General features: G+C 45.7%; 1 protein-coding gene across 1 annotated transcript; it reads left to right on the top strand.

The window, feature by feature from the left end:
• The first annotated feature begins 3 nt into the window (after nt 1-3).
• Nucleotides 4-27,175, top strand: TUBG1 (tubulin gamma 1). The gene is made up of 11 exons (XM_073683590.1): nt 4-220; nt 3,036-3,148; nt 3,877-4,044; nt 5,735-5,803; nt 5,938-6,017; nt 10,801-10,927; nt 11,588-11,674; nt 14,007-14,156; nt 21,292-21,444; nt 23,702-23,863; nt 24,990-27,175. The coding sequence occupies exons 1-11, from the start codon at nt 172-174 to the stop codon at nt 25,185-25,187; spliced, it is 1,356 nt and encodes a 451-aa protein (XP_073539691.1). The 5' UTR covers nt 4-171; the 3' UTR covers nt 25,188-27,175.
• The last annotated feature ends 591 nt before the right edge of the window (nt 27,176-27,766 follow it).

The raw sequence follows: 27,766 nt of genomic DNA on the forward strand, positions 1-27,766 counted from the left end.
GAGCGCAGTAGAGTTTTCCGTACGGTGACGTCAAAGTTCGTATGTCAAATCAAACATGGCGGATTCCTTGGTGTAGTTCCTGTCGCTTTGTTTTTCCGTACAGTGACGTAGAGTCGCCGTTAGAGAGTCTGAGCGCGGGAGGTGAGGCGGGAGGAGACCTCAGCGAGCACCATGCCCCGGGAGATCATCACGCTGCAGCTCGGCCAGTGCGGCAACCAGAGTCAGTATCGTCCTGTTCTGGGGGTCTTGTATGTTCTGGCTTCAAGGGCCAATTTCTTCCATCATGTCATGAGTCTCCGGGGAGGGATAGATCTATAATGGGGCAGTGCTGTATGTAGAGGTTACCTCTGTGATGCCAGCTGCTGCAGGGTCACTATGGGGGTTATGGCAAAAATATCTCCATCATTGGGAAAATGTTTCTAAATATATTAGGAAAGTTCTCTGCCATATTGGAATGGGATATTTACTGATCCCACAATGTGTATGTATGTGTGTGTGTGTATATATATATATATATATATATATATATATATATATATACATACATACACATTTTACACTCTTCATCAGGTGATGACTGGATCTGTCTCCATCCCTGATGTTATGCTATGTAGTAAGAGTGTAGTGGATGTGGCCCCCCGATGGGGCCCCGGGCATTGCACGTTGCTGTCAGGGGTGTTCCCACACAGATGGATAGGATTTCTGACCACCTCTCCAATGACGCAGCTCCTGATGAGACCCCACTCTCCAGACAGATGTGAGACCCATCGGGGTGATCTGTATCTACTACTCTTCTATGGCATATCATATCATATCCTAAATGTATATCCCCTCTGTCAGGTCCGGCCCCATGTACCTGTGGTTTTTCCTAGGTACCTCTAAGGCTGTGTGCTCACATTAAGTATTGGTGCAGAAAGTTCTGCATCTCTTGGCAGGAAACAAGCAGTGTAAAATATGCAAGTTTTTACAGCATTTTTAATGTATTTTTGACTTGCATTTTTGGGCAGATTTTTCCCTACTCGTTAACATGGGTGAAATCTGCATCAAAAATGCTGAAAGAATTGACACACTTTAGATTTAAATCTGCAAATCACACATAAGCAACGTGTGCATGACACCTCAAGGGAACCTGGCACGTGGAAAAACCCTAAACCTGCAGATATGGGTTAACCTGCAGGTTAATAGCCTTGTGAACCTGCCTTGTGCCTGCACTGAGAGCCCCGCTGCCAGGAGGAAATGAACTTTATTCCCCCCAGCAGTGTTCTGGATTCATTCACTGTTCTGTGTATAGAGAGCAGCGCCTGTAGCTGCCCCCCCCCCCGCCCCGCATTGACTGACAGCTGACCCTAATGCTGAGCTGCTGTCAGTCAGTGTTTGGGGCACGGTTACAGCCGCTGCTCTCTATACTCAGAACGGTGACTGAACCTGCGCCGGTGCCGCCCTGTGCATTAAACCTAAATGCTGCCAGGGAGAAATAAAGTTAATTTCCTCCCGGCAGCGGGGCTCTCGGTGCCGGCACCAGACAGGTTCAGAACACTATTAACCTGTGGATTAACCCCATATCTGCAGGCTAATAGCATTTTTTCACATGACAGGTTCCCTTTCAGGATTCTCATTCACTTTTCTGGCATCAGCTAACCTTTCAGGTTTTGTGACAAGAACGCGTTGTGTGCACGCAGCCTAAGGCTTGGTCACACTGTGTCTGTGCACGCAGCCTACAGTAGATGTCAGGAACATCCCCCGCCATGTATTGTAACGTTGCCATTGGCGACCATTCACGAGACGGAGGCCAGAGGTGTGTTCTTTCAGCTGGTATTTACTTGCATATATTTTGTAAGGCAGCTCAGTAGACTGCAGTTTTCTATGGTGGACGGATGCCTCAATATCACATCATGACAGTAGCTTATGTGCCTGGCAGTGGACACAAACATAGTGCGTACCTAGGCTTAGCCCGCCTGTACTGCCTGTCTGTAGATACCATAGCCCAGCCGCCATAGCCATATGGTGTACAGGCTGAGTATACATGTACCATGTCCTGTGCCTGTATATACTGCCTCCTGTACAGCAGGGTGGCGTTATACACCGCTTTCTGCTTAGGGCCTAGCTTTAGAGCAGACATGGCAGTCTGGTTGCTAAGATAACCATTGTTTGGCAGATTCTTACTTGTGAGCCTTCAGCAGCTGCTGGTCCCTGTAATACCTGCCCATCCTGCCCCACGTGAAGCAATTCCAGCCTGTTGGGTTGTCTAACCTTCTTCTGCAGGAGCGCATCGTTCCCCAGCCTCCTAGTTTCTCGCTTGATTGACAGTTTGGGCTAGCACCATTGTCATCACCGGCCCTAACTGTGTGCTATTATATGAGACAGTTTTGCCTCTATTATATTGGATTTCCTGTATTGCAATCCTTGCCTAGAAGACCGGCTACTGCTGATAGACTGCAGTGGTGGCTGGTAACCTAGGCGATGAGCTATAAACAATAAAATAGAAAAAGACTCCATTCTTCAGAACGGATCAGATTTTTAATAATAATTAAAGGTCTTGCCAAGCACTTTTAACCATTAAAAACCTTAGACTAAATGCTCACTTTCATAAGCAGAGTGACTGCACCCACTAAGCCGCCCTCCAAACTCTTATTTAGTTACTTTTGGCAAATAATCCGATTCCATCTCTACTTTTCCTTTGTGCTGGTTATGCTTCGTTTTCCTCATTGTCTTCCTTTTCTACAAATATTGTGTATCAGTAAACATTATGTTGTTTTCTCTATAGAAATAACGTATCCACTTTTCGATGTTCAACAAGTATGTTATTTGGGGAGTAGGAATGATATGGGGTCCATAGCTATTAAATAAAGTCCATCAAAAACATTAGTAGGACCTCGGTCCAGCGGCCACATCGGAAGTCCATGTCCGCTGGACCAGATCCCTGTGATTCTTCTCCTACCTTCCGGCATCCCAACCCCTCTTCTGATTAGTAGGTCAGCGTGAGGCATCCATGAGAAAGGACTGAGGAGAATAACTTCTTCCTTGTCTCCTGGCAGTCGGGTTTGAGTTCTGGAAGCAGCTGTGTGCGGAGCATGGCATCAGCCCGGAGGGGATCGTGGAGGAATTTGCCACTGAAGGCACCGACCGGAAGGACGTGTTTTTCTATCAGGTGAGCATGGCGCGTGCAGACAGTATAGCAACATACGTGTTAGGCGATAAGCTTTTTTTTTCTTTGTTTTTTTATAGCATTGTTTTAATACACTTCCCATTGAAAATAATAGGAAAAAAATGTCTTTGAATTTTATTTTTTTTTTGGTGGAGGGGGGAGGGGGCATGGCCAACTACTTTGTTTTATACCCCTCCCACCCCCCCCCAAAGTTTGTCCGAATACTGTTGTCCTTGTATATCTAATATGGCTGGTACATAAATATTTTAGCACTATAGACAGGCTGCGGAGAAAACCACTGACACAATTTATGGCATATACCATAAAAATACATTACAGGCACTGACCCTCGTCCTTATATGAATCTAATTGTTTCCACAAGTGATTGGACTGAATTAATATTAATCACCGGCGTGAGTTTACTCTTCCACTCTTTTATAGTATCTGACAATACAATGTGGCATTAGTCTGATTGTTCAGCTCGCAGGACACATTTCTGGGTGGGTGGTGATCATTAATCTTTAATATTGTCTTCAGCCACGGCCTGGAATTTGAGACTAGTGCGAGTGCATGCATGATGTGATATTGGGATGTTCGTCTAATATTGGGCTCCATGAATATCAGTCCCCTGGGTGCCGATGGCAAGCATTACTTCTACGAGGGGTTAATTCTATGTATGAACAGAATGGTGATCGGTGACATTGACTTCCATTGGACGTCCCATGTTCTAGGCCGATGATGAGCACTATATCCCTCGGGCTGTGCTGCTGGATCTGGAGCCCAGAGTTATTCACTCCATCTTAAACTCCCCATATGCCAACCTCTATAACCCCGAGAACATCTACCTGTCGGAACATGGCGGAGGCGCTGGGAACAACTGGGCTAGTGGCTTTTCCCAGGTGAGTGTGCAATAAGGCTCAATGGATTGCTGTCAATAATGCCACAAGGGCAGAGCCACAGGTAGCGAGGGCCAAAAAATGCTCCGATGTGGTGGTTAATGGCTGTACGAGTTTGTGGTTAAAACCTAACGGCCACGTCATGCAACTTTTGGCCATCGCAGGGGTATAGTTTGTGGACGGCGCTGGGTTTCGTTGTCCTAATGGCCAGTTTTTCTACATGACTAGCTTTTCTTCATAGGAATAACAGCTTTGACTTTCATCTTGAATTATAGTCTTCTGTACCGTCTCCACTCTTTCCTTAGTTCTTACATCATTCTCATTCCATCTAGTGACAAGGACGATTATAGTCTTTACATAGGTGATTACTGCGCACAGATGTTTCCATAGTCTGGGGGATCAGGGCCGTTCAGTCTTCTGTACATACACCTCCATAAAGGTTCATTGTATGGAAAGTCTGCTGACGTCTTTCCTACATTGTGAAGGACAAGTGTCACGCAGACAGTACCCTTTCTTGGCACTTTCTCATGCCGTCACTTGTATCACTAGGGTTATATGCTGTAATGTTAAAGCATCTCTCTTGTTTTCTGCATTGTATAATCCTGTTAGTAGGGGCATTACTATGGTCTCATAAGATCAGATCCCCAAGCCATATGTCTCTCCATAGACCACCCCCGCCAATTACGATAAAATTATATTTATATAAAATTATATAGGTATGATATATACATTACAATTATATACAAGCTGTAGATGTTAACACCACTAATGGCTGCTATACCAGGACTAGATATTACCTACATACTGTTCAGAACAAAACACTATACAAAAACCATTATTGCCAAAATAATAGTAGGCCACAATAATGCCTCCACACCATGACCCCTCTTAATACCACTGCATAGTGAGTAAATATTTCTATGGAACAAAGTACAACATGCAAAGAAAAATATTGTCAAAAAATACCACAATAGATTGCGATACAGTTTATACCACTTCAGGGTGACTGAATTGCACCACCGAACTGTTCCTAAATTTAAAACAAAACAATGGTATTACCACCATACAGTGACCATATAGTGGTAGATACCAGTCCTACCAATAATATAAGCGATTACAGTACAGTTATACACAGTCTAGTGAGTCACAGCTGACGTTCTTCCTGATTGGGGTCGTTCACTTTTCTTGTCGTTTTCCATCTGGCCCAGACAACCATGACAACTTCTGTCTGCAGAATTGATAACACATACACACTTTACTTATGACATTTCCTGTACATCCCCATCTAATCCCAGCCAACACAAACTCCACATCCTGCTTCTACTATCAATTCTGTGGCTTAAGTAATGAGTTCCCCCTCTAGTAATATTAGTACCGTCAATGATAATTCCCCTGGAGTGCCCCTGTCAGTAATGGCACACCACCCCCACCATCAGAGTGCTGCAGCCCCCACAAAAAAGTAAAATTTATGCTCATCAAATTTTCTCCCTCAAAGATACAGGACTAAAACAGCGGCCTACAAGACGGTGAGGGCTAGGGAATGGAGCCCGTGTCTCCTGTGTCTACCGCCAGATTAAACTGTACTGGTGTCATATTGACGTTGATACAGTCCACAGTGTCACCCAGCGGAGATCTGGGGCTCCCAGCCCTATGCATATAAGTAATAATAAAATGCATTTTACTGCTTTTCTAGGGTGAGAAAATCCATGAAGAAATATTTGACATTATTGATCGGGAAGCTGATGGCAGTGATAGCTTGGAGGTAAGTAGTCGTGAAAGCAGATGGCAAACAATAGAAAGTCTCGTAGCCGTAGGTGCTGCAGTTGGGATTTAGTTATATATTATAGTGGCTAATTAATGAATACGTAGTGCTTGTATTGTCTTCTTTTGTAACAGGGATTTGTCCTTTGCCATTCCATCGCTGGTGGCACCGGTTCTGGTTTAGGATCTTACCTATTGGAGAGACTAAATGACAGGTAGGTGTCAGTATATTTGTGGAGAAATAGGGTCTGACTGCGTATGACTATCTGATATAAAGCCTTGTCATGTTCTTCTTTTAAAGGGAACCTGTCACCAGGAAAATTCCGTTTAATCTGTAGGCACCATGTTATAGCTTAGGAGGAGCTGAGTAGATTGGTGCATAGTTTTCTGATAAAAGATTTCGTATAACCTGTGATTTAATCATTTAATCCTCTGCTCTTCTCTCGGTCCAGTGGGTGGTCCGATCAGTGACTGACAGCTGTCTCTGTATGCACACTAATACAAAGAAAGCTGTCCATCACTTATAGGACCGCCCACTGGAAAAGAATCCCAGAAATAGCAGAGGATTAAATGATTAAAGCTCAGGTTATACACAAAACTATATGTCAATCTACTCCGCTCCCCCTGCTTTATAATATGGTGCCTGCAGATAGGATGTCATTTTCATGGGAACTTGAAGGAAGCCTGTCTTCATGTATTAAGTAAATGTAATCCTTGTAACCACCTAAGGCAGGGATGTCAAACTGAAACACACAGAGGGCCAAAATGAAAAATTCGGAGGAAGTCGCAAGCCAACCAGTATACAGTATAATGGGCCCCACATAGTGCTCCATACAGAATAATAGGCCCCACATAGTCCTCCATACAGAATGATAGTCCCCACATAGTTTTCCATACAGTATAATGGACCCCACATAGTCCTCCACACAGTATAATGGGCCTCACATAGTCCTATATACAGAATAATGGGCCCCACATAGTCCTCCATAGAGTATTATGCGAACACATATTCCTCCATTCAGTATAATGGGCCCCACATAGTCCCCCACACAGTATAATGAGCCTCACATAGTTCTCCATACAGTATAATGGACCTCACACAGTCCTCCATACAGTATAATGGACCTCACACAGTCCTCCATACAGTATAATGGACCTCACACAGTCCTCCATACAGTATAATGGACCTCACACAGTCCTCCATACAGTATAATGGACCTCACACAGTCCTCCATACAGTATAATGGACCTCACACAGTCCTCCATACAGTATAATGGACCTCACACAGTCCTCCATACAGTATAATGGACCTCACACAGTCCTCCATACAGTATAATGGACCTCACACAGTCCTCCATACAGTATAATGGGGCCCACACAGTCCTCCATACAGTATAATGGGGCCCACACACAGTCCTCCATACAGAATAATGGGGCCCACACACAGTCCTCCATACAGAATAATGGGGCCCACACACAGTCCTCCATACAGAATAATGGGGCCCACACACAGTCCTCCATACAGAATAATGGGGCCCACACACAGTCCTCCATACAGAATAATGGGGCCCACACACAGTCCTCCATACAGAATAATGGGGCCCACACACAGTCCTCCATACAGAATAATGGGGCCCACACACAGTCCTCCATACAGAATAATGGGGTCCGCTCACAGTCCTCCATGCAGAGCAATGGTCCGCACACAGTCCTCCATGCAGAGCAATGGTCCGCACACAGTCCTCCATGCAGAGCAATGGTCCGCACACAGTCCTCCATGCAGAGCAATGGTCCGCACACAGTCCTCCATGCAGAGCAATGGTCCGCACACAGTCCTCCATGCAGAGCAATGGTCCGCACACAGTCCTCCATGCAGAGCAATGGTCCGCACACAGTCCTCCATGCAGAGCAATGGTCCGCACACAGTCCTCCATGCAGAGCAATGGTCCGCACACAGTCCTCCATGCAGAGCAATGGTCCGCACACAGTCCTCCATGCAGAGCAATGGTCCGCACACAGTCCTCCATGCAGAGCAATGGTCTGCACACAGTCCTCCATGCAGAGCAATGGTCCGCACACAGTCCTCCATGCAGAGCAATGGTCCGCGCACAGTCCTCCATGCAGAGCAATGGTCCGCGCACAGTCCTCCATGCAGAGCAATGGTCCGCGCACAGTCCTCCATGCAGAGCAATGGTCCGCGCACAGTCCTCCATGCAGAGCAATGGTCCGCGCACAGTCCTCCATGCAGAGCAATGGTCCGCGCACAGTCCTCCATGCAGAGCAATGGTCCGCGCACAGTCCTCCATGCAGAGCAATGGTCCGCGCACAGTCCTCCATGCAGAGCAATGGTCCGCGCACAGTCCTCCATGCAGAGCAATGGTCCGCGCACAGTCCTCCATGCAGAGCAATGGTCCGCGCACAGTCCTCCATGCAGAGCAATGGTCCGCGCACAGTCCTCCATGCAGAGCAATGGTCCGCGCACAGTCCTCCATGCAGAGCAATGGTCCGCGCACAGTCCTCCATGCAGAGCAATGGTCCGCGCACAGTCCTCCATGCAGAGCAATGGTCCGCGCACAGTCCTCCATGCAGAGCAATGGTCCGCGCACAGTCCTCCATGCAGAGCAATGGTCCGCGCACAGTCCTCCATGCAGAGCAATGGTCCGCGCACAGTCCTCCATGCAGAGCAATGGTCCGCGCACAGTCCTCCATGCAGAGCAATGGTCCGCGCACAGTCCTCCATGCAGAGCAATGGTCCGCGCACAGTCCTCCATGCAGAGCAATGGTCCGCGCACAGTCCTCCATGCAGAGCAATGGTCCGCGCACAGTCCTCCATGCAGAGCAATGGTCCGCGCACAGTCCTCCATGCAGAGCAATGGTCCGCGCACAGTCCTCCATGCAGAGCAATGGTCCGCGCACAGTCCTCCATGCAGAGCAATGGTCCGCGCACAGTCCTCCATGCAGAGCAATGGTCCGCGCACAGTCCTCCATGCAGAGCAATGGTCCGCGCACAGTCCTCCATGCAGAGCAATGGTCCGCGCACAGTCCTCCATGCAGAGCAATGGTCCGCGCACAGTCCTCCATGCAGAGCAATGGTCCGCGCACAGTCCTCCATGCAGAGCAATGGTCCGCGCACAGTCCTCCATGCAGAGCAATGGTCCGCGCACAGTCCTCCATGCAGAGCAATGGTCCGCGCACAGTCCTCCATGCAGAGCAATGGTCCGCGCACAGTCCTCCATGCAGAGCAATGGTCCGCGCACAGTCCTCCATGCAGAGCAATGGTCCGCGCACAGTCCTCCATGCAGAGCAATGGTCCGCGCACAGTCCTCCATGCAGAGCAATGGTCCGCGCACAGTCCTCCATGCAGAGCAATGGTCCGCGCACAGTCCTCCATGCAGAGCAATGGTCCGCGCACAGTCCTCCATGCAGAGCAATGGTCCGCGCACAGTCCTCCATGCAGAGCAATGGTCCGCGCACAGTCCTCCATGCAGAGCAATGGTCCGCGCACAGTCCTCCATGCAGAGCAATGGTCCGCGCACAGTCCTCCATGCAGAGCAATGGTCCGCGCACAGTCCTCCATGCAGAGCAATGGTCCGCGCACAGTCCTCCATGCAGAGCAATGGTCCGCGCACAGTCCTCCATGCAGAGCAATGGTCCGCGCACAGTCCTCCATGCAGAGCAATGGTCCGCGCACAGTCCTCCATGCAGAGCAATGGTCCGCGCACAGTCCTCCATGCAGAGCAATGGTCCGCGCACAGTCCTCCATGCAGAGCAATGGTCCGCGCACAGTCCTCCATGCAGAGCAATGGTCCGCGCACAGTCCTCCATGCAGAGCAATGGTCCGCGCACAGTCCTCCATGCAGAGCAATGGTCCGCGCACAGTCCTCCATGCAGAGCAATGGTCCGCGCACAGTCCTCCATGCAGAGCAATGGTCCGCGCACAGTCCTCCATGCAGAGCAATGGTCCGCGCACAGTCCTCCATGCAGAGCAATGGTCCGCGCACAGTCCTCCATGCAGAGCAATGGTCCGCGCACAGTCCTCCATGCAGAGCAATGGTCCGCGCACAGTCCTCCATGCAGAGCAATGGTCCGCGCACAGTCCTCCATGCAGAGCAATGGTCCGCGCACAGTCCTCCATGCAGAGCAATGGTCCGCGCACAGTCCTCCATGCAGAGCAATGGTCCGCGCACAGTCCTCCATGCAGAGCAATGGTCCGCGCACAGTCCTCCATGCAGAGCAATGGTCCGCGCACAGTCCTCCATGCAGAGCAATGGTCCGCGCACAGTCCTCCATGCAGAGCAATGGTCCGCGCACAGTCCTCCATGCAGAGCAATGGTCCGCGCACAGTCCTCCATGCAGAGCAATGGTCCGCGCACAGTCCTCCATGCAGAGCAATGGTCCGCGCACAGTCCTCCATGCAGAGCAATGGTCCGCGCACAGTCCTCCATGCAGAGCAATGGTCCGCGCACAGTCCTCCATGCAGAGCAATGGTCCGCGCACAGTCCTCCATGCAGAGCAATGGTCCGCGCACAGTCCTCCATGCAGAGCAATGGTCCGCGCACAGTCCTCCATGCAGAGCAATGGTCCGCGCACAGTCCTCCATGCAGAGCAATGGTCCGCGCACAGTCCTCCATGCAGAGCAATGGTCCGCGCACAGTCCTCCATGCAGAGCAATGGTCCGCGCACAGTCCTCCATGCAGAGCAATGGTCCGCGCACAGTCCTCCATGCAGAGCAATGGTCCGCGCACAGTCCTCCATGCAGAGCAATGGTCCGCGCACAGTCCTCCATGCAGAGCAATGGTCCGCGCACACGCACAGTCCTCCATGCAGAATAATGGACCCCACCTGGGGTTCTGGTGTCACGGGCCAAATATAACCACCCTGCGGGCCTCATTTGGCCCACTGGCCAGAGCTTGACATGTATGACTTAAGGTGTATCGAGTCAGAGCTCTATATGCCTAATATTCATAGGACCCATTCTGTTTTTTTGTTTATTCCAGGTATCCCAAGAAGTTGGTTCAGACTTACTCTGTCTTCCCAAACCAGGATGAGATGAGTGACGTTGTTGTGCAGCCTTACAATTCACTCCTGACACTGAAGAGGCTGACTCAAAATGCTGACTGTGTGGTAAGCGGCCATGTCTCTGTGGTTACTTTCCAGACAAAACTGATACTCCATGTTCTACTTAGTACATGACTTAAAGAGGTCGTTTCAATATCACAAATAGTTAAAAAATCTTCTTTGTTCTCAAGAACGGAGGGATTTTTAATTTTGTTTATTGCTCGTTGCGTAGGTTACTGGCCACCACTTTAGTCTAAACAGCGTGGATTGTTTGCATGCTCTTCTTTTAATAGAGCTTGTAAGCACTGACCTAAAGCTGGCTGGATTGCTGGTGCACACGTTTTGCCTGGCTTTCGTGTCCTTGCTCTTCTCAGATGCTGCTGCAGCATTGTAGAGTGCACCGTTCGACCAACCATGTCGCTGATCTGAACTGTCAGTCTTAAGGAAACTGGAGGAAGGGTAACAGTGCGCTCCCTAAATGAATCCTTCCAACAACCCTTTAAGAGAGCAGAACATAAGTTTTAGAGAACTGTAAAGATGGGTTCTCTGTCATGCTGCACCCACTTTGGCCATACAGTAGCCATAGCACAGTATCTCTTGTGCTTGGAGAGTTCCCTTAATACTACTTGTGCAACAGATAAATATAATTTGCCATACTAGGTGTAATTCTAGGTACTTCATTTACATGTATTGGGGTTTTCACATACTTTTCCATTTACTTTGTAGGTGGTTTTAGATAACACGGCATTGAACAGAATTGCTACAGACAGACTGCACATACAGAATCCATCCTTTTCTCAAATAAACCAGTTGGTGAGTATTTCCTCCCTTCAGACTTTTTTTTCCAACATAAATATTAGCTACCTATGGAGGGAATATTTTTGTCTTCTCAAATGTTTGTAAAAAAATTTTTTTTAGCAGATTTAAAATTAATACTAATGTCTCATATTAGCACCAAAACCCTGTGCCACTCATCAGTATAGTAAAGAATGCTAACATTCTGGTGCATTGTATCTTCAGAGGCAAAAATCTTAAACCACCATGGTGTCCCTTTTACAGGCTGCTATGGTTTTGTAGCACATAGTCCATTTTGGAGATGGTGCACTGTGCGCGGGAAAGACTGAATCTGCTGGTATCTGCCTCCTGAACAATTGACACTCACGGTGCCCCCCTCAGCCATGATTTTCCAAAAGAAAAAGTGTTTCCTTAAGTCCCAAAGCCTGGAAAGCAGCAGCATTTTGTGATTTGGTTTGTCATCCAGTCAAACAGGACTCTGGAGGAGTCTGAAGGTTAGAGCTCCTCAAATAACCCTGGAGGAGGCTGCAGGATAGAGCTCCTTAAATAACAACCCTGGAGGAGGCTGCAGGATAGAGCTCCTTAAATAACAACCCTGGAGGAGGCTGCAGGATAGAGCTCCTTAAATAACAACCCTGGAGGAGGCTGCAGGATAGAGCTCCTTAAATAACAACCCTGGAGGAAGCTGCAGGATAGAGCTCCTTAAATAACAACCCTGGAGGAGGCTGCAGGATAGAGCTCCTTAAATAACAACCCTGGAGGAGGCTGCAGGATAGAGCTCCTTAAATAACACCCCTGGAGGAGGCTGCAGGATAGAGCTTCTCAAATAACAACCCTGAAGGAGGCTGCAGGATAGAGCTCCTCAAATAACGACCCTGGAGGAGGCTGCAGGATAGAGCTCCTCAAATAACGACCCTGGAGGAGGCTGCAGGATAGAGCTCCTCAAATAACGACCCTGGAGGAGGCTGCAGGATAGAGCTCCTCAAATAACGACCCTGGAGGAGGCTGCAGGATAGAGCTCCTCAAATAACGACCCTGGAGGAGGCTGCTGGATAGAGCTCCTCAAATAACGACCCTGGAGGAGGCTGCAGGATAGAGCTCCTCAAATAACGACCCTGGAGGAGGCTGCAGGATAGAGCTCCTCAAATAACGACCCTGGAGGAGGCTGCAGGATAGAGCTCCTCAAATAACGACCCTGGAGGAGGCTGCAGGATAGAGCTCCTCAAATAACGACCCTGGAGGAGGCTGCAGGATAGAGCTCCTCAAATAACGACCCTGGAGGAGGCTGCAGGATAGAGCTCCTCAAATAACGACCCTGGAGGAGGCTGCAGGATAGAGCTCCTCAAATAACGACCCTGGAGGAGGCTGCAGGATGGAGCTCCTCAAATAACGACCCTGGAGGAGGCTGCAGGATGGAGCTCCTCAAATAACGACCCTGGAGGAGGCTGCAGGATGGAGCTCCTCAAATAACGACCCTGGAGGAGGCTGCATGATGGAGCTCCTCAAATAACGACCCTGGAGGAGGCTGCAGGAGGATAGAGCTTCTCAAATAACAACCCTGGAGGAGGCTGCAGATTAGAGCTCTGCCTACACGGACATCGGTCCTGAGACTCCTTACATGGGCTGTGGCTTGTCTGCTCCTATGCTGAGCAGTTTTCTGTCTAGACTCCTATGATACCTTTACACATATAGACAGTAACATAACCTTCCCTATGTGTTTAGCTGAGGCCTGTGATCTAAGCCATACACCGCCATCTATCATCCATGGTCTACAAAGGCATCCATTAAACATATGGCCTTCATCAAAGCATTTACTCCAGAAGACTGCTGTGCAACACTTTTTAAAAGGTTGCATAATTTTTCTGCATCACTTGCTCAAACATTTTTCTACTTTTGGCATTGTCACAGCAGTTTTGAGTAGGTCCGCCAAAATGGGCAAAGCTGGTGCATGGTAAGAGTAACATTTCTGGTGAGGTGCACGCCACTGATAAGATGCACCAAATTCACTAAGTGACATGCACTTATTAATGAATTTAGCACATCTTATTCCTGGACGCCCCCCATTAAGACTGACTTGCAAAATGTGTATGAAGCCTTATAGTTATACCAGTGCACCTTCAAGAGACTAGGGGTCTGGTGAGCCTACTGTAACTGTCCAGCACATCAAGACACAACCTAGTAAGCTGTGTGTATGTGCAGCGCCCATCATTATCATTCATAGGAAGCTATTGGAATAGATCCCATAAGTTTGTCAGAAAAATCCATTAGAAGAGGAGCAGTTATTAAAAAATCATCAGGATTGATACATCTAGTTTGTGAGACTGAGATTTGTGATGTTTGTGTCTTACAGGTATCCACCATAATGTCCGCCAGTACTACAACCCTCCGCTATCCCGGCTATATGAACAATGATTTGATTGGTTTAATTGCATCACTCATCCCCACACCACGTCTGCACTTCCTTATGACTGGGTACACTCCACTGACTACAGATCAATCGGTAAGTCAAAGAGTGGGGGGAGGGGACTAATGGTACCTGAGAGGTAATATATTATTAAAGTGACATACTTACAAACTTGAGTAGATGACTTAAAGGGGTTGTTCAGAACTATTTATTTTATTAACTATGGGCCTAACATCTAACAGAGGCAACTACCTGCCTTTTCTACCTGGCGCCGGCTCAGAGCAATCACCACCCGCACCTGCTGGCTATTCTGCTGCTCCATGTCAACAGAGCTGCTCTTCTTCTTCCAGGCTGCTCTGTTGACAGGGCGTGACTTCTGACGTCGTTATGATTGACAGCCGGTTCCTGCATGTAGGCAGAAAATCCTCATGACATCGGCATTCACGCCTCGTCAACAGAGCAGAGTGGAAGAGAAGTCGCTGCTCTGTTGACGCGACGTCAGTGGAATTTCTGGATCACCGGCAGGTCTGTGACAGATCGGCGCTGGGCACAACAGGCAGGTAGTTGCTATCTACCTGCCTGTTAGTTCTTAGACCGATAGTAAGAAAATTAAATAGTCCTGGACAACACTTTTAAAGTTTTTCTCCTGTTTTGGACCAATTTTTCTAAATAGTCTGTTAGGGAGTGTGAACTTGTAGGTGGTTTGCCACTAGACGCCAAGCTGCCGGACGTATGTTCTCGTCAAAAGGGAACAGGCTGACAACTTTCAATAAATATATCTGTCATCAGAAAATGACCTTAACATTTTTTTTTCTCCAGGTCGGTATGATTACGGAAATACCAAATTTGCATCATTGTCTATTGTTATTTAAATGGTGGAAATGAACATATCTTTGTTTGTTGCAATTTTCCGAGACCCGTAGCATTTTTCTATTGATTAAGTTGTGTGTTTTTTGAGTGGCATGCTGACAGTTGTATTGATAACTGCATAGGGTAGGTTTTACATTTTGATAGGATTTTATTGCATTGTGTTAGGGAGGAGTGGTGACTGAAAAATCACAATTTTGCCGTTTTGATCCATCCTCTTGTTACATTGTTTACTGATCGAGTTGATTGATTCTATATTTTAATTGGCCGGACTTCTGTCTCTTATGTAGCTCAGTCAGTGTTTGAATTTCACCGGAGTGCCAAGATGGCAGCTATGGGGGCCTTCAGCAGGCTCTTGGCTACCATCGTAACTAGTGTTGAGCGATACCTTCCGATATCGGGAAATATCGGATCGGATCGGATTGGATCGGACCGATACCCAAAAAGTATCGGATATCGCCGATTTCGATACCGGAAACCAATGCAAGTCAATGGGACACAAATATCGGAATAAAAATAAACCCTTTCTTTCCTTGTAGGTTAATTCTACATGAAGGAAAACCGCTAAGAATAATGTAGAATGACATGAAAAGCCGGGAATTCAGCCGCGGCATACACCGGTACCCGACAATTTAGAAAAGAAAGAATAGAATATCACACATAGATTAGATAGATAGAAACATGTCAGTCACATATATATGAAGTACAGTGACAGTGTTGATTACTGTACTTGTCATTTAGTGTTAAAATAAAGGATTTATTAAAAAAAAAATTGGCGTGGGGTTCCCCGTAATTTTAGTCTCTAGCGGAGGTTAAGCAGACGGCTGGGGCAGATGTTTGAAGCTTGGGAAGGGGGTAATACCCACGGAGCTTCCCAGGCTACTAATATCAGCCCCCAGCTGAATACCTAGCCTTTACTAGCAATTAAAATGGGGGACCCCCAAAAAAATGACGTGGGGTCACCCTATTTTAATAGCTAGCTAATGCTAGGCAGACAGCTGGGGGCTGATATTAATAGCCCAGGAAGGGTGCCATGAATATTGGCCCCCTCCCAGGCTAGAAACACCAGCCGTCAGCCGCCCCAGAAATGGCGCATCCATAGGATGCGCCAATTCTGGCACTTAGCCTCGCTCTTCCCACTGCCCTGTAGCGGTGGCAGTGGGGTAATAGGGCTGGGGTTGATGTCAGCTTATAATGCCAGCTGACATCAAGCCCAGGTTAGTAATGGAGAGGCGTCTATAAGACACCCCCATTACTAACCCCGTAGTCAAAGTTAAAAAAAACACAACACCCAGAATAAAGTCCTTTAATTGAAATAAAAACACAATTCTTTATTGTTCTAAATTAAACCAAGTTTAGTCAAAGTTAAAAAAAAAAAAAAACACAACACCCAGAATAAAGTCCTTTAATTGAAATATACACACAATTTTTTAATGTTCTAAATTAAACCATACTTACCATCACGCCCATTCCAGCTGAAGCCAACAATCTCCTGCAATAAAAGTAAAATAATAAAGCAACCTCATCCTTACCTTTCCATGGTTCCCACGACAGCTCCAGCTCTGCTACATTCACATGACAGGCTGGATCGCAGCCGAAACCTGCCATCCAGCTTGCCATGCCGCAGAGACTGAGAAGCGCAGGCATGCTTGCGCTCCTCCGTGTCTCGCTGTGACGGCATCCAGATGAGCCGAGTTCATGTCCAATGAACTCAGCTCACCTCATGCACGTCAAGTGCTGAGCGCAGGAGAATTTTCCCACGCTGTTAGTGACGTGCATGAGGTGAGCTGAGTTCATTGGACATGAGCTCACCTCATGCACGTCACTGACAGCGTGGGAAAATTCTCCTGCGCTTCAGCAGTAGAATTTCCCCACGCTGTCAGTGACGTGCATGAGGTGAGCTCATGTCCAATGAACTCAGCTCACCTCATGCACGTCACTGACAGCGTGGGAAAATTCTCCTGCGCTCAGCGCTTCAGCGTGAGAATTCTCCCACGCTGTCAGTGACGTGCATGAGGTGAGCTGAGTTCATTGGACATGACCTCGGCTCATCTTTATGCCGTCACACCCAGACACTGAAGAGCGCAAGCATGCCTGCGCTTCTCAGTGTCTGCAGCATGGCAAGCTGGATGGCAGGTTTCGGCTGCGATCCAGCCTGTCATGTGAATGTAGCAGAGCTGGAGCTGTCGTGGGAACCATGGAAAGGTAAGGATGAGGTTGCTTTATTATTTTACTTTTATTGCAGGAGATTGTTGGCTTCAGCTGGAATGGGCGTGATGGTAAGTATGGTTTAATTTAGAACATTAAAAAATTGTGTGTATATTTCAATTAAAGGACTTTATTCTGGGTGTTGTGTTTTTTTTTTTTTTTTAACTTTGACTAAACTTGGTTTAATTTAGAACAATAAAGAATTGTGTTTTTATTTCAATTAAAGGACTTTATTCTGGGTGTTGTGTTTTTTTTAACTTTGACTACGGGGTTAGTAATGGGGGTGTCTTATAGACGCCTCTCCATTACTAACCTGGGCTTGATGTCAGCTGGCATTATAAGCTGACATCAACCCCAGCCCTATTACCCCACTGCCACCGCTACAGGGCAGTGGGAAGAGCGAGGCTAAGTGCCAGAATTGGCGCATCCTATGGATGCGCCATTACTGGGGCGGCTGACGGCTGGTGTTTCTAGCCTGGGAGGGGGCCAATATTCATGGCACCCTTCCTGGGCTATTAATATCAGCCCCCAGCTGTCTGCCTAGCCTTTGCTAGCTATTAAATTAGGGGGGACCCCACGTCATTTTTTTGGGGGGGTCCCCCATTTTAATAGCTAGTAAAGGCTAGGTATTCAGCTGGGGGCTGATATTAGTAGCCTGGGAAGCTCCGTGGGTATTACCCCCTTCCCAGGCTTCAAACATCTGCCCCAGCCGTCTGCTTAACCTCCGCTAGAGACTAAAATTACGGGGAACCCCACGCCAATTTTTTTTTTAATAAATCCTTTATTTTAACGCTAAATGACAAGTACAGTAATCAACACTATCACTGTACTTCTTATATATGTGACTGACATGTTTCTATCTATCTATCTAATCTATGTGTGATGCTCTATCTTTCTGTTATAAATTGTCGGGTACAGATGCTGAATTGCCGGCCGGCTTTTTTAAAGAGACGGTGCATGAAAACACTATTATATTTTTCAATAAATCCTTTAACACTAAATGACAAGTACAGTAAGCTGAGCGCTGCCATCCAGATTGTCATCCTTCAGAGACACTGCAGAGCGCAGGCATTATGGGAACTTCCGATTCCGGTATTCTATATACTAAAAGTATCGGAACTCCGATACCACGAATATCGGTCGATACCCGATATTTCAGTATTGGAATGCTCAACACTAATCGTAACCCATCAGCTCCCCATGATGCATGTGAAACTGATACTCGTTCCATTGAAACGCCACTGTCAGAGATTCCCGGCTGTTGGACATAGATGCTTGCTATGTAATATAGATGGCATTTATTTATTTTACTTATATAGCGCCATTAATTCAATAGCGCTATACAGACACCATCACTGTCCCCATTAGGGCTCACAATCTAGATTCCCTATCAGTATGTCTTTGGAGTGTGGGAGGAAACCCACGCAAACACGGGGAGAAGATACAAACGCCTTGCAGATGTTGTCCTTGGTGGGATTTGAACCCAGGACCCCAGCAAAGCAACAGTGCTAACCACTGAGCCACTGTGCTGCCCATGTACCGCATGTGGAGAGAGCTCAACTCCTGAGCCCTTTTCACGCTCCATTAAACCTGCAATTGCTTATATCTGTTTTTGTTTTTTTGTTAAGGGGTTAAAGAAAACCTTAAATTAGTTACTTTACAATTTTCATAGTTGCCATTGGGGCTTTTTAAGACTCCTACTTTTTGTCCACCCAGCAAGAGTTTACAGCAGTTTCCTTATCAGCAAAGGCAGGATTACAATGTCTGATAAAACAGGATCTACTCCCCCGTCCTTTCACTATGATCTTTCACACGCTCATTAGATGCTTCAATGCAAAAAATAGGGTTGGGATTTGTTCATTGTGGCTAATGCACATGTGCTATTTCCTGAAACATCAGGAAGTTGGTGTTAAAAAAAAAAAAAAAAAAAAAACAGTGGCCAGTGTGAGAATTGCAAGAGTTCTATTTTTTTTAATTTTTAATACAGATTGTGATATGAAAATGTAAAAAAAAACCTTTACAAAAATGTAAAAAAAAAAATACATTTAACATAAAAACCAACCTGATTTAAACAATAGGTTATAGTCTGATGAAATCTTCCCTTTACTTTAACCTCCGTCTGCCTGCATCAGCTTCTAGTAAGTGATTGGCAGCATTTTCTGCATCCACATTGATAAGGGAATGGTGTCAATCACTTGACTGCTAGGGGATGGTTCCATATTAGCTGCCCAGATTTAGAATCATGTCCTCTTTGTGGTTCCATGTCAGGAGAACCAGACGTAATTGTTTGGTCATGCTCTGTATAAATTTGTGTGTGTCCACTAGTGATTAAATCCATATTTTCCTCCCTGCGTTCATAAAGGATATTCCTAGGAGAAGCAGATCTAAAAGCCTAATGGATTATAAGCGGGTACATCTGTGTGACTATCGATTCTCCACTCTGATAGATTGACCTTGTAGTGCTGCACTTCATCTTCCTGTGTGCTCTGCCTAAATCTGCCTTTACATATTATTCCGAATTTAATATGCCATTTATTGGGAGATACGTTCTCTTCATAGCATTGGTCTTAGTATTTTATCTCGGTTTTATACTTATGGACTTTTGAAAAAAATTTCGAAAAAATATAGTTTTTATCTTTTACAAACCTTTGCCATATAAAATGTGTGCTAGATCTTACCTAAAGTCTTTATTGCTGACAGCAGAGGGCGCCATGTGCTGTGGTATGTTTTGGCGTTTCCTCAAAATATGTACTGACAGAGCACTTAAGTGGAACGTGCCAAGCCGGCGTAAGGACACTTATAGGCCATGCAATGCTCCTCTGGGATTTTAAATATGCAAACAGCCACGTCAGACAAAGGTAAGACCGAATCCTAAAAGTCATTATTGACCCTTTTTAATGATCCTTGCCGCATCACTTAGTATGAGATGCCAAACCAGAAACTCCATTTGCAGACACGTGTTTCAGGGTGTTTGCCCCTCATAAGTGCAAAGCAGGAGATCTGATTTGGCTAGGCGAGAGGTTTTCTGACAGTTGTTCTAAGGGAGAATGTTTCTACCTGTGGAGAGTGCCAAGGTGTATTCTCATAGGAATACCCAGAGGAAAATTGTATCGCCTATAAGGTCTCCTTATGTCAGCTTGGCACTCTCCACAAGGAGAAACCTTTTCCCTTTATTCCCTGTCAGAGGCCTCTCACCTAGCTAAATCGGACCTCCTGCTTTACATTAATGGTGGACCAACACCCCGAAACGTATGTCTGCAAAAGGAGTGTCTGGTTTGGTTTCCTACCCTGTGTCATGTGGTAAGGCTTGTTAAAGGGTCGATATTGACTTTTAGGGCTGCTACATCCAGTATGAAGTTCAAGTCTTCTTCCGCTCTGAAGAGGCTACTTGCATACTGAGAAAGCACATCACGTGTGGCCATCATCAGTATATGGATATCTCTGGAGTGTGTGCGAGTGCATAATCTCCATGTGTGTATATGTATGTGTGTGCTATTGCTGGCAACAAAAGGAGTTGACTCAGAACCCGTCAGTGAACTCGTTCTGTCAGTAAAGTTTATAACTCTTCTCTTATTTTGAGCTTTTTATGCTGATTCTTGACCCCAAACTGCAGCTCAACTTTTATGTTGTCATACATTGCTCAGAACAAGGAAGATAAGTATTGTAAACTTTCCTGCCAGAACAAGCTCACTGACATATTCTCAGTGAACTCATTCTGCAGCCAACAATAGACAGTTCAACACAAAGACTATAGAAGGCATGCAGTGCAAAATTAGTAATGAAACCTAATTGTAAAAATGATATTTTTCCCAAAATACATGCATTTAAATAAATTAAAATAAAAAAAGCCCTCCCTACTTAAAGTTGTATATTTTAATTACAATAAAGTAATGATAAAAAGAACCGTACGTATGTGACATGCGACACTTCTTGGGTGTATTTGCCATTACTTGATCTAGATGCAGTTGTGGTAGTCATTAGGCATTCGGCCACTAGTAGCCTGAATTCTGCAGGCAGAGTAGGGAGGTTGTCTGTCCTCTCATTATTACCTATGACACTCCTGTTTTTCCTTGGTCTTGTGCTGTTTGCTGAATAATAAAATGAAGTTGGCTTTCATTGCTCACTGTATGATCTTATACAAGGGTTTTGTCTATAGGTGGCCAGCGTGCGGAAGACCACGGTGCTGGATGTCATGAGGAGATTACTGCAACCCAAGAATGTCATGGTGTCCACAGGTCGGGACAGGCAGACAAATCACTGTTACATAGCAATACTGAACATCATTCAAGGAGAGGTGGATCCTACTCAGGCGAGTGGAAAGTCGCATGAATGTGAATGAGCAAAAGTTATCATGAATCCCTACTATGACTGAAAGCCCTACTATGACTGAAAGCCCTACCATGACTGAAAGCCCTACCATGACTGGAAGCCCTACCATGACTGGAAGCCCTACCATGACTGGAAGCCCTACCATGACTGGAAGCCCTACCATGACTGGAAGCCCTACCATGACTGGAAGCCCTACCATGACTGGAAGCCCTACCATGACTGGAAGCCCTACCATGACTGAAAGCCCTACCATGACTGAAAGCCCTAGCATGATTTTACAGGATTTCTGGAGTATGCCTGAAATATAAACCCTACTCCAAAAATAAGCCCTGGTTACAGTCAGGGTTGGCATGTGGTGGTGGGTAGGAGAAAATTTGGTAACGTTGGAAACCAGCGTTTCTATTCCTAGGCTACGACTGCTTCACGGCCTTTGGTGACATTATGGTCATGTCACTATGATGTCACCAAAAGTTCATTAACTGCAGGAGTCTAGAGGATGTATGTGTATTTATACACACGTATTTATACAGATTATACACATGTAATACATATACAGTACAGACCAAAAGTTTGGACACGCCTTCTCATTTAAAGATTTTTCTGTATTTTCATGACTATGAAAATTGTACATTCACACTGAAGGCATCAAAACTATGAATTAACACATGTGGAATTATATACTTAACAAAAAAGTGTGAAACAACTGAAAATATGTCTTATATTCTAGGTTCTTCAAAGTAGCCACCTTTTGCTTTGATGACTGCTTTGCACACTCTTGGCATTCTCTTGAGTTGTGATGTTGCCAGTCTCAAACCAACTTGTGATGTCACAGTGGTATACATTACTTTCGCCTATTAGTGATGTCAGAGCAGCTTATCTGATCTAAACTCAACTGTGATGTCACAGTAGCACTGACTGACATTCTCTTGTGATGTCACAGTAGCACTGACTGACATTCTCTTGTGATGTCACAGTAGCACTGACTCACATTCTCTTGTGATGTCACAGTCGCACAATTTAGCTAGTAATTTAACTAGGGTCTGACTATAACCAGACCCCTGCACAATATGATATGGCACAAATTCTAGTGTCTAAAGCAGGACAGCAGTGGGTCCAAATATTATGCCTCAAGACCGTCTAATGCAGGGGTGGGCAATTTATTTTTCTGAGGGGCCACATAAGAGACCGTGACTGTTCTGGAGGGTCAAACTAATAGCCTGAAAATAATTTTGATCAGTTATTAATATTGACATTCTAATTATTTTATATTAATATTGACCAAAATTAAGGTTACTGACACCCCTTATGTACATCCTCAACATACATTATTAGCCCCCAAATAACTCTATTTACAGTATGAGCACCCACATAGCCTCTAAATACAATATGGGCCCTCACATAGCCCCCTATATCCAGTATGAGCCCCCACATAGCCTCTATATACAATATGGACTCTCGCATAGTCCTCTATATATGGTACATGCAAACATCGCATACGAATATGAAAAAAACACCACATACTCTCCTCCCTCCCATTTCTCCGGCGCTCTGCTCCGGTCTCTGATGCAGTTAGTCTCCGCACAGCAGACGCGATGTAATGACGTCTGCTGGCTCAGTCGCACGCACTGACTGATGAAAGAAAGCGCTGGCGGCTCCATCCTCCACCAGTATATTCACCACTGTCTTCATCTTGAGGATTCAGACAGCAGTGACATCAGGAAGCGGACCAGCTGCAGGCGAGGTTATGGTGCGGACCGTGGGCCACTGTTTTCAGCCCTTCAGCTGTCTCAGTCTGCGGGCCAGACTGGAACCGCCAGAGAGCCAGCTCTGGTGTAACGTTAAAAAATGGGGAAAAGTTCACAGGGTATGAATACTTTTTCAAGACACTGCACTTGCTAAACATGTGTGGACCGTTGTCATTTGTCAGCCAGAATCTGGCCCTGATTTGGGAGACATTACTCCACCTAAATTCAGTGGTCTTCTCTGAAATTGAACCTGATTTGGTTCCCAAAGCTAAGGGTTGGTGTCGCTCTAAATCTCGGAGTAACCTCAGATGGGGTCAGATACTTTGCTGATCTCCTCCTGAGTGAGGATTGTACATGCCCTTCCCCACTGGTAGGGAAATGAGGTGAAGTTCATATGCTCCCCAGCCAGGAGACTTCTACCAGAGAAGTGGCCTTAGAAGACCATCACTAATGTGCTGCTTGGTATCATGCTCTGTGTGTGTATTCTTGTAGGTGCACAAAAGTTTACAGAGAATAAGGGAGCGGAAATTGGCCAATTTTATCCCATGGGGCCCTGCTAGCATTCAAGTGGCCCTTTCCAGGAAGTCCCCATACCTGCCATCTGCACATCGTGTCAGCGGACTCATGATGGCCAATCATACCAACATCTCATCTGTGAGTAAAGGGAAACTTCATCCTAAGAACCTTTTTCTGTTCTTTTTCTTTTCTTCTGTTCTTTCTTTCTCTCTCAGTATTGGGGTATAAACCTTAGTGGCAGAGCTTTGTTGTAACAATACTTATAGCGGTTTACCACTCGTTGTCACTAGGTGGCAGTATACACCCATCTGTGAGCCTGCACAATTGCATGTGTCTATTGGAGAACAATGCATGAGATACTAATACACTGAACAGCAATAATGCAGCTCGCTGGCTCTGCTCCATGCCTAGTTGTGTGATTTTTACTGAGTTGAACACTAGGTGGCACTGTTGCCTCATTTCCCATTTGAGCAGCTTCACCTTTACTTCCATCCTTGAAATGTCATTTTCCAGATGCCAGTAGATTGCTTTAAAGTCTCAGGGTTGTGTCTCAATGCTGCATTGCAGTTATAAGCATGGCTCACTCACACCCTAATATTCATCTCCAGAAAACCAATAACGCAGTCCCACTGCTCCTGCTGAGTGTTTCCGCTGCAGAACACGCCACTGTCTCCATTCTATATATAGCACTGTGGCATATCTAAAAAAGTATTTCATAATGGATGCCATCAGCCTTCTGATGAATAGCGTGGAAACTGCCGGACCGATCAGTCATTCAAGATTTTCTAGGATGTCCATGCAGATTGCTGCCACATACCAGGCTTTTGTTAAAGGGGCTTTCAGGATTAGAAACTCTAAGCAGCACCACCCCTATCTACAGGTTAAGTCTGGTATTGCAGCTCAGCTCTGTTAAAGTGAATAGGGCAGAGCTTCAATAGTGCACGCAACCTGTAGATAGAGGTGGCGCTGTTTTTAGATGATGGCGGCCATATCTCTAATTCTGGCTAATCCGAATACATACACACACACACACACACACACACACACACACACACACACACACACACACACACACACACACACACACACACACACACACACACACACACACACACACACACACACACATATATATATATATATATATATAAATAAATATATTGGCAGGGGATCTTACTGCACAGATTTTTTATGATGTATATACCCAGTGACATAAGCTGCATCTCTTTTGATGACTCCTGTGTTCCCTTCTCCATTTCTCCAGCTATTTGAGAGAACGTGCCGGCAGTACGACAAGCTGCGCAAGCGGGAAGCATTTCTGGAGCAGTTCCGTAAAGAGGACATGTTCAAGGAGAACTTTGACGAGCTGGATAACTCCAGAGAGATTGTCCAGCAGCTCATAGATGAATACCATGCTGCCACCCGCCCAGATTACATTTCATGGGGTACTCAGGATAAGTGAGTGGTGACCCTAAGGACATAGCAGCACTACAATATTGGAGCACAGTGTGTATGTGTACCGCACAGAAGGGAGGGGGGGGATCACCTGTAAGAAAGAGTGTAGTCCCATCTAAATAAAGCAGCATCTTCTCCCTATGCTACTCTAGGGCGCCTTGCGGAGGAATCCGATGAAACGGCAGCTCGTCATGAGTGGTTGCTTATGCTGCCCATTAAAGGGAATGTGTCACAAGATTTTTGCCATGTAATCTGAGAGCAGGATGATGTATGGGCTGAGACCCTGATTCCAGTGATGTCACTTTCTGGTCTGCATGCTGGAATTTTTACACAATCCCTGTTTTCCCTGCTGCAAATGTAGCGGTGCTCAGAATGCTGAGCTCTGTATAACCCTGCACACACCACTGATTGGAAGATTCATGTGTACACTGTATATTGACAGAACAAATGCTAATCAGTGGTGGGGTCGAGGTTTAAAAAATGTTGACTAGGAGACAGACACCTAGTCCTGTAGAGATAATCTGCTGATAAAACACTGATTTTATTGAAACAGCAACACAACCTAGTAAGTGACACACCAGTGGAATTGAGGTCTGTGTCCCTTACACCATGCTGCTGTCGGATTACAGAACACAACCTGCTGACAGATTCCCTTTAAGGATCTTCACACTTCCATGTTTGTCTGTGTGATGAAGCCGGCTCATGCTTATTCATTGTATATGAGGCTATCCAGGCAGACCTGACATCTGTACATTTTCAGGTATAATCATTCATGTCAAGGTTCATAAAAAATCCTAGCCTTGATGGATGTTTACTAAGCAGGGTATATGGACGCTTCTTACATATAGATATTGTTCAGTCACATGCAGGTACCACTGGGTAATGTAAAAAAGTTCAGTATGGGAAATGACTGATCTTCTGGTAGAGGCGACTGACAGTCAAAAGTTTGGTTTTAAGTTTTCATTGCACGGAATGACTTGTGTGCTGTATACTTCTCGTGAAAGGAGAATATGTGAGTGCTGTGAACTTATACTACCTTTATCATCTAGGTACAAACACACGACTTACTATCTATTCATTGGTGATGTCCTCATATATTAGTGGCAAGTCCAAAAATTATCCCCCCTCCAAAAAGAGTGATCATTTAAAGCTGGGAGAAGCCTCACTCTTGCCCATAGGCTGTCTCTGGTATTCAGCTCGGTTCCATTCACTTTAATAGAGCTGAGCTGCAGTAGCAGCCACAGCACATGAACGAGAGTGACAGATAAGCATAGGTGCTGTGGATTTCCACACCTTCTTCATCTCTGTACAGAGCTCCATTGATAAACTTAGGAGGTTAAGAGGTTTTATCATTAAGTTCAGTGTACAATAGCATGTGCGCTCCAAAGCTCCTCCTAGTGGTGGCTACAATACCACAAGGTATTCTTTCTGTTCCTATTCAGGTGACCTGGAGTTCTGTATTTGAAAAGTTTTGACTACTTTAAAGGGGTTTTCCCAACATCATAAATAGTTTAAAGTTGGAAAATGCTTGTAAAAAAAAAAAGTAACTTTGCAATTTACCTCTTATTAAAAATACTCTCTATTTTCAAGAATGGAGGGTGTTTTAAATGTATAATTTATTGCTCATTGCCTAGGTAACCAGCCACCTCTGAAGTCGATCAGTCAACAGTGGTGCAGCGCTTACAAGTTCTTTCCAATAGAACGTGTAAAATCTGTTCTTAAGCTTGTCCAAACTGAGAATCAGGAGTGGACCACCTCCCCCAGGCAAGTGGCAAGCCAGAAGCCAAGGGAGCAGTGCGTTCCTGAAGAATGATCATGACTCATCACCTCTAAATTGAGGGCCTATTTAGAAGTTTTATATTGGGTCCATATAGTTTTGCTACAATAGGAATGCATCCCACTAGAGGAAAACAATTAGAATGCTTTCTTCTGAATGAATCCATTGCTTTTTTTTTTTTTTTTTTTTTTTTTTAAAAGGTATTTTCCCACTAAGTTCACCACCGTGGCCATAGACTCCTGTGTAAAGGGAGCGGTAGTGCACATATGGGATCACCAGTACATTCATTTCTAGGGGAATGATGGCCCTGTTTTCTCAGTCAGTCCCACAGAAGCGGTGGTCATGTATGCATTGTAGCCCTCTATCCACAAAGGGGACTTTAAGACCATATTCTTGTGATCAGTGGTGGTCCAGTGGTCAGACCCCCAGCGATCATTTATTACCTATCCTGTGGGAAAACTAGCAATGTGTGGAAATATGTACATGCACCATATGATGGATATATAACAGTTCCACTCCTTATATGCATGAAAGCCTCGGGGCTGCCAGGTATCTGTCTTGTATTAGCTGTCGGTCGATAAAGTGTCCTTTAAACTTGGAAAGCATATAGTGCATAATACATATATATATATATATATTTGTACGTAAAATGTGTGTATTTGAGGTCTGCCTGGAAAGAGCCGTATTTTCAAAGCCTGTCTTTTCACTCTCAGCAATTGTAGAATTATTCTTATTAAATAAGATTCCAATAAATGGCTTGTTTGTCTTCCGTCCTATTATCTCATGGTCTGGGAGTGCTTCCAGGGTTG

The sequence above is a fragment of the Phyllobates terribilis genome, unplaced genomic scaffold (genome assembly GCF_046119375.1).
Source record: "Phyllobates terribilis strain yellow unplaced genomic scaffold, ASM4611937v1 Scaffold_5__5_contigs__length_657084704, whole genome shotgun sequence".
NCBI lineage: Eukaryota > Metazoa > Chordata > Amphibia > Anura > Dendrobatidae > Phyllobates > Phyllobates terribilis.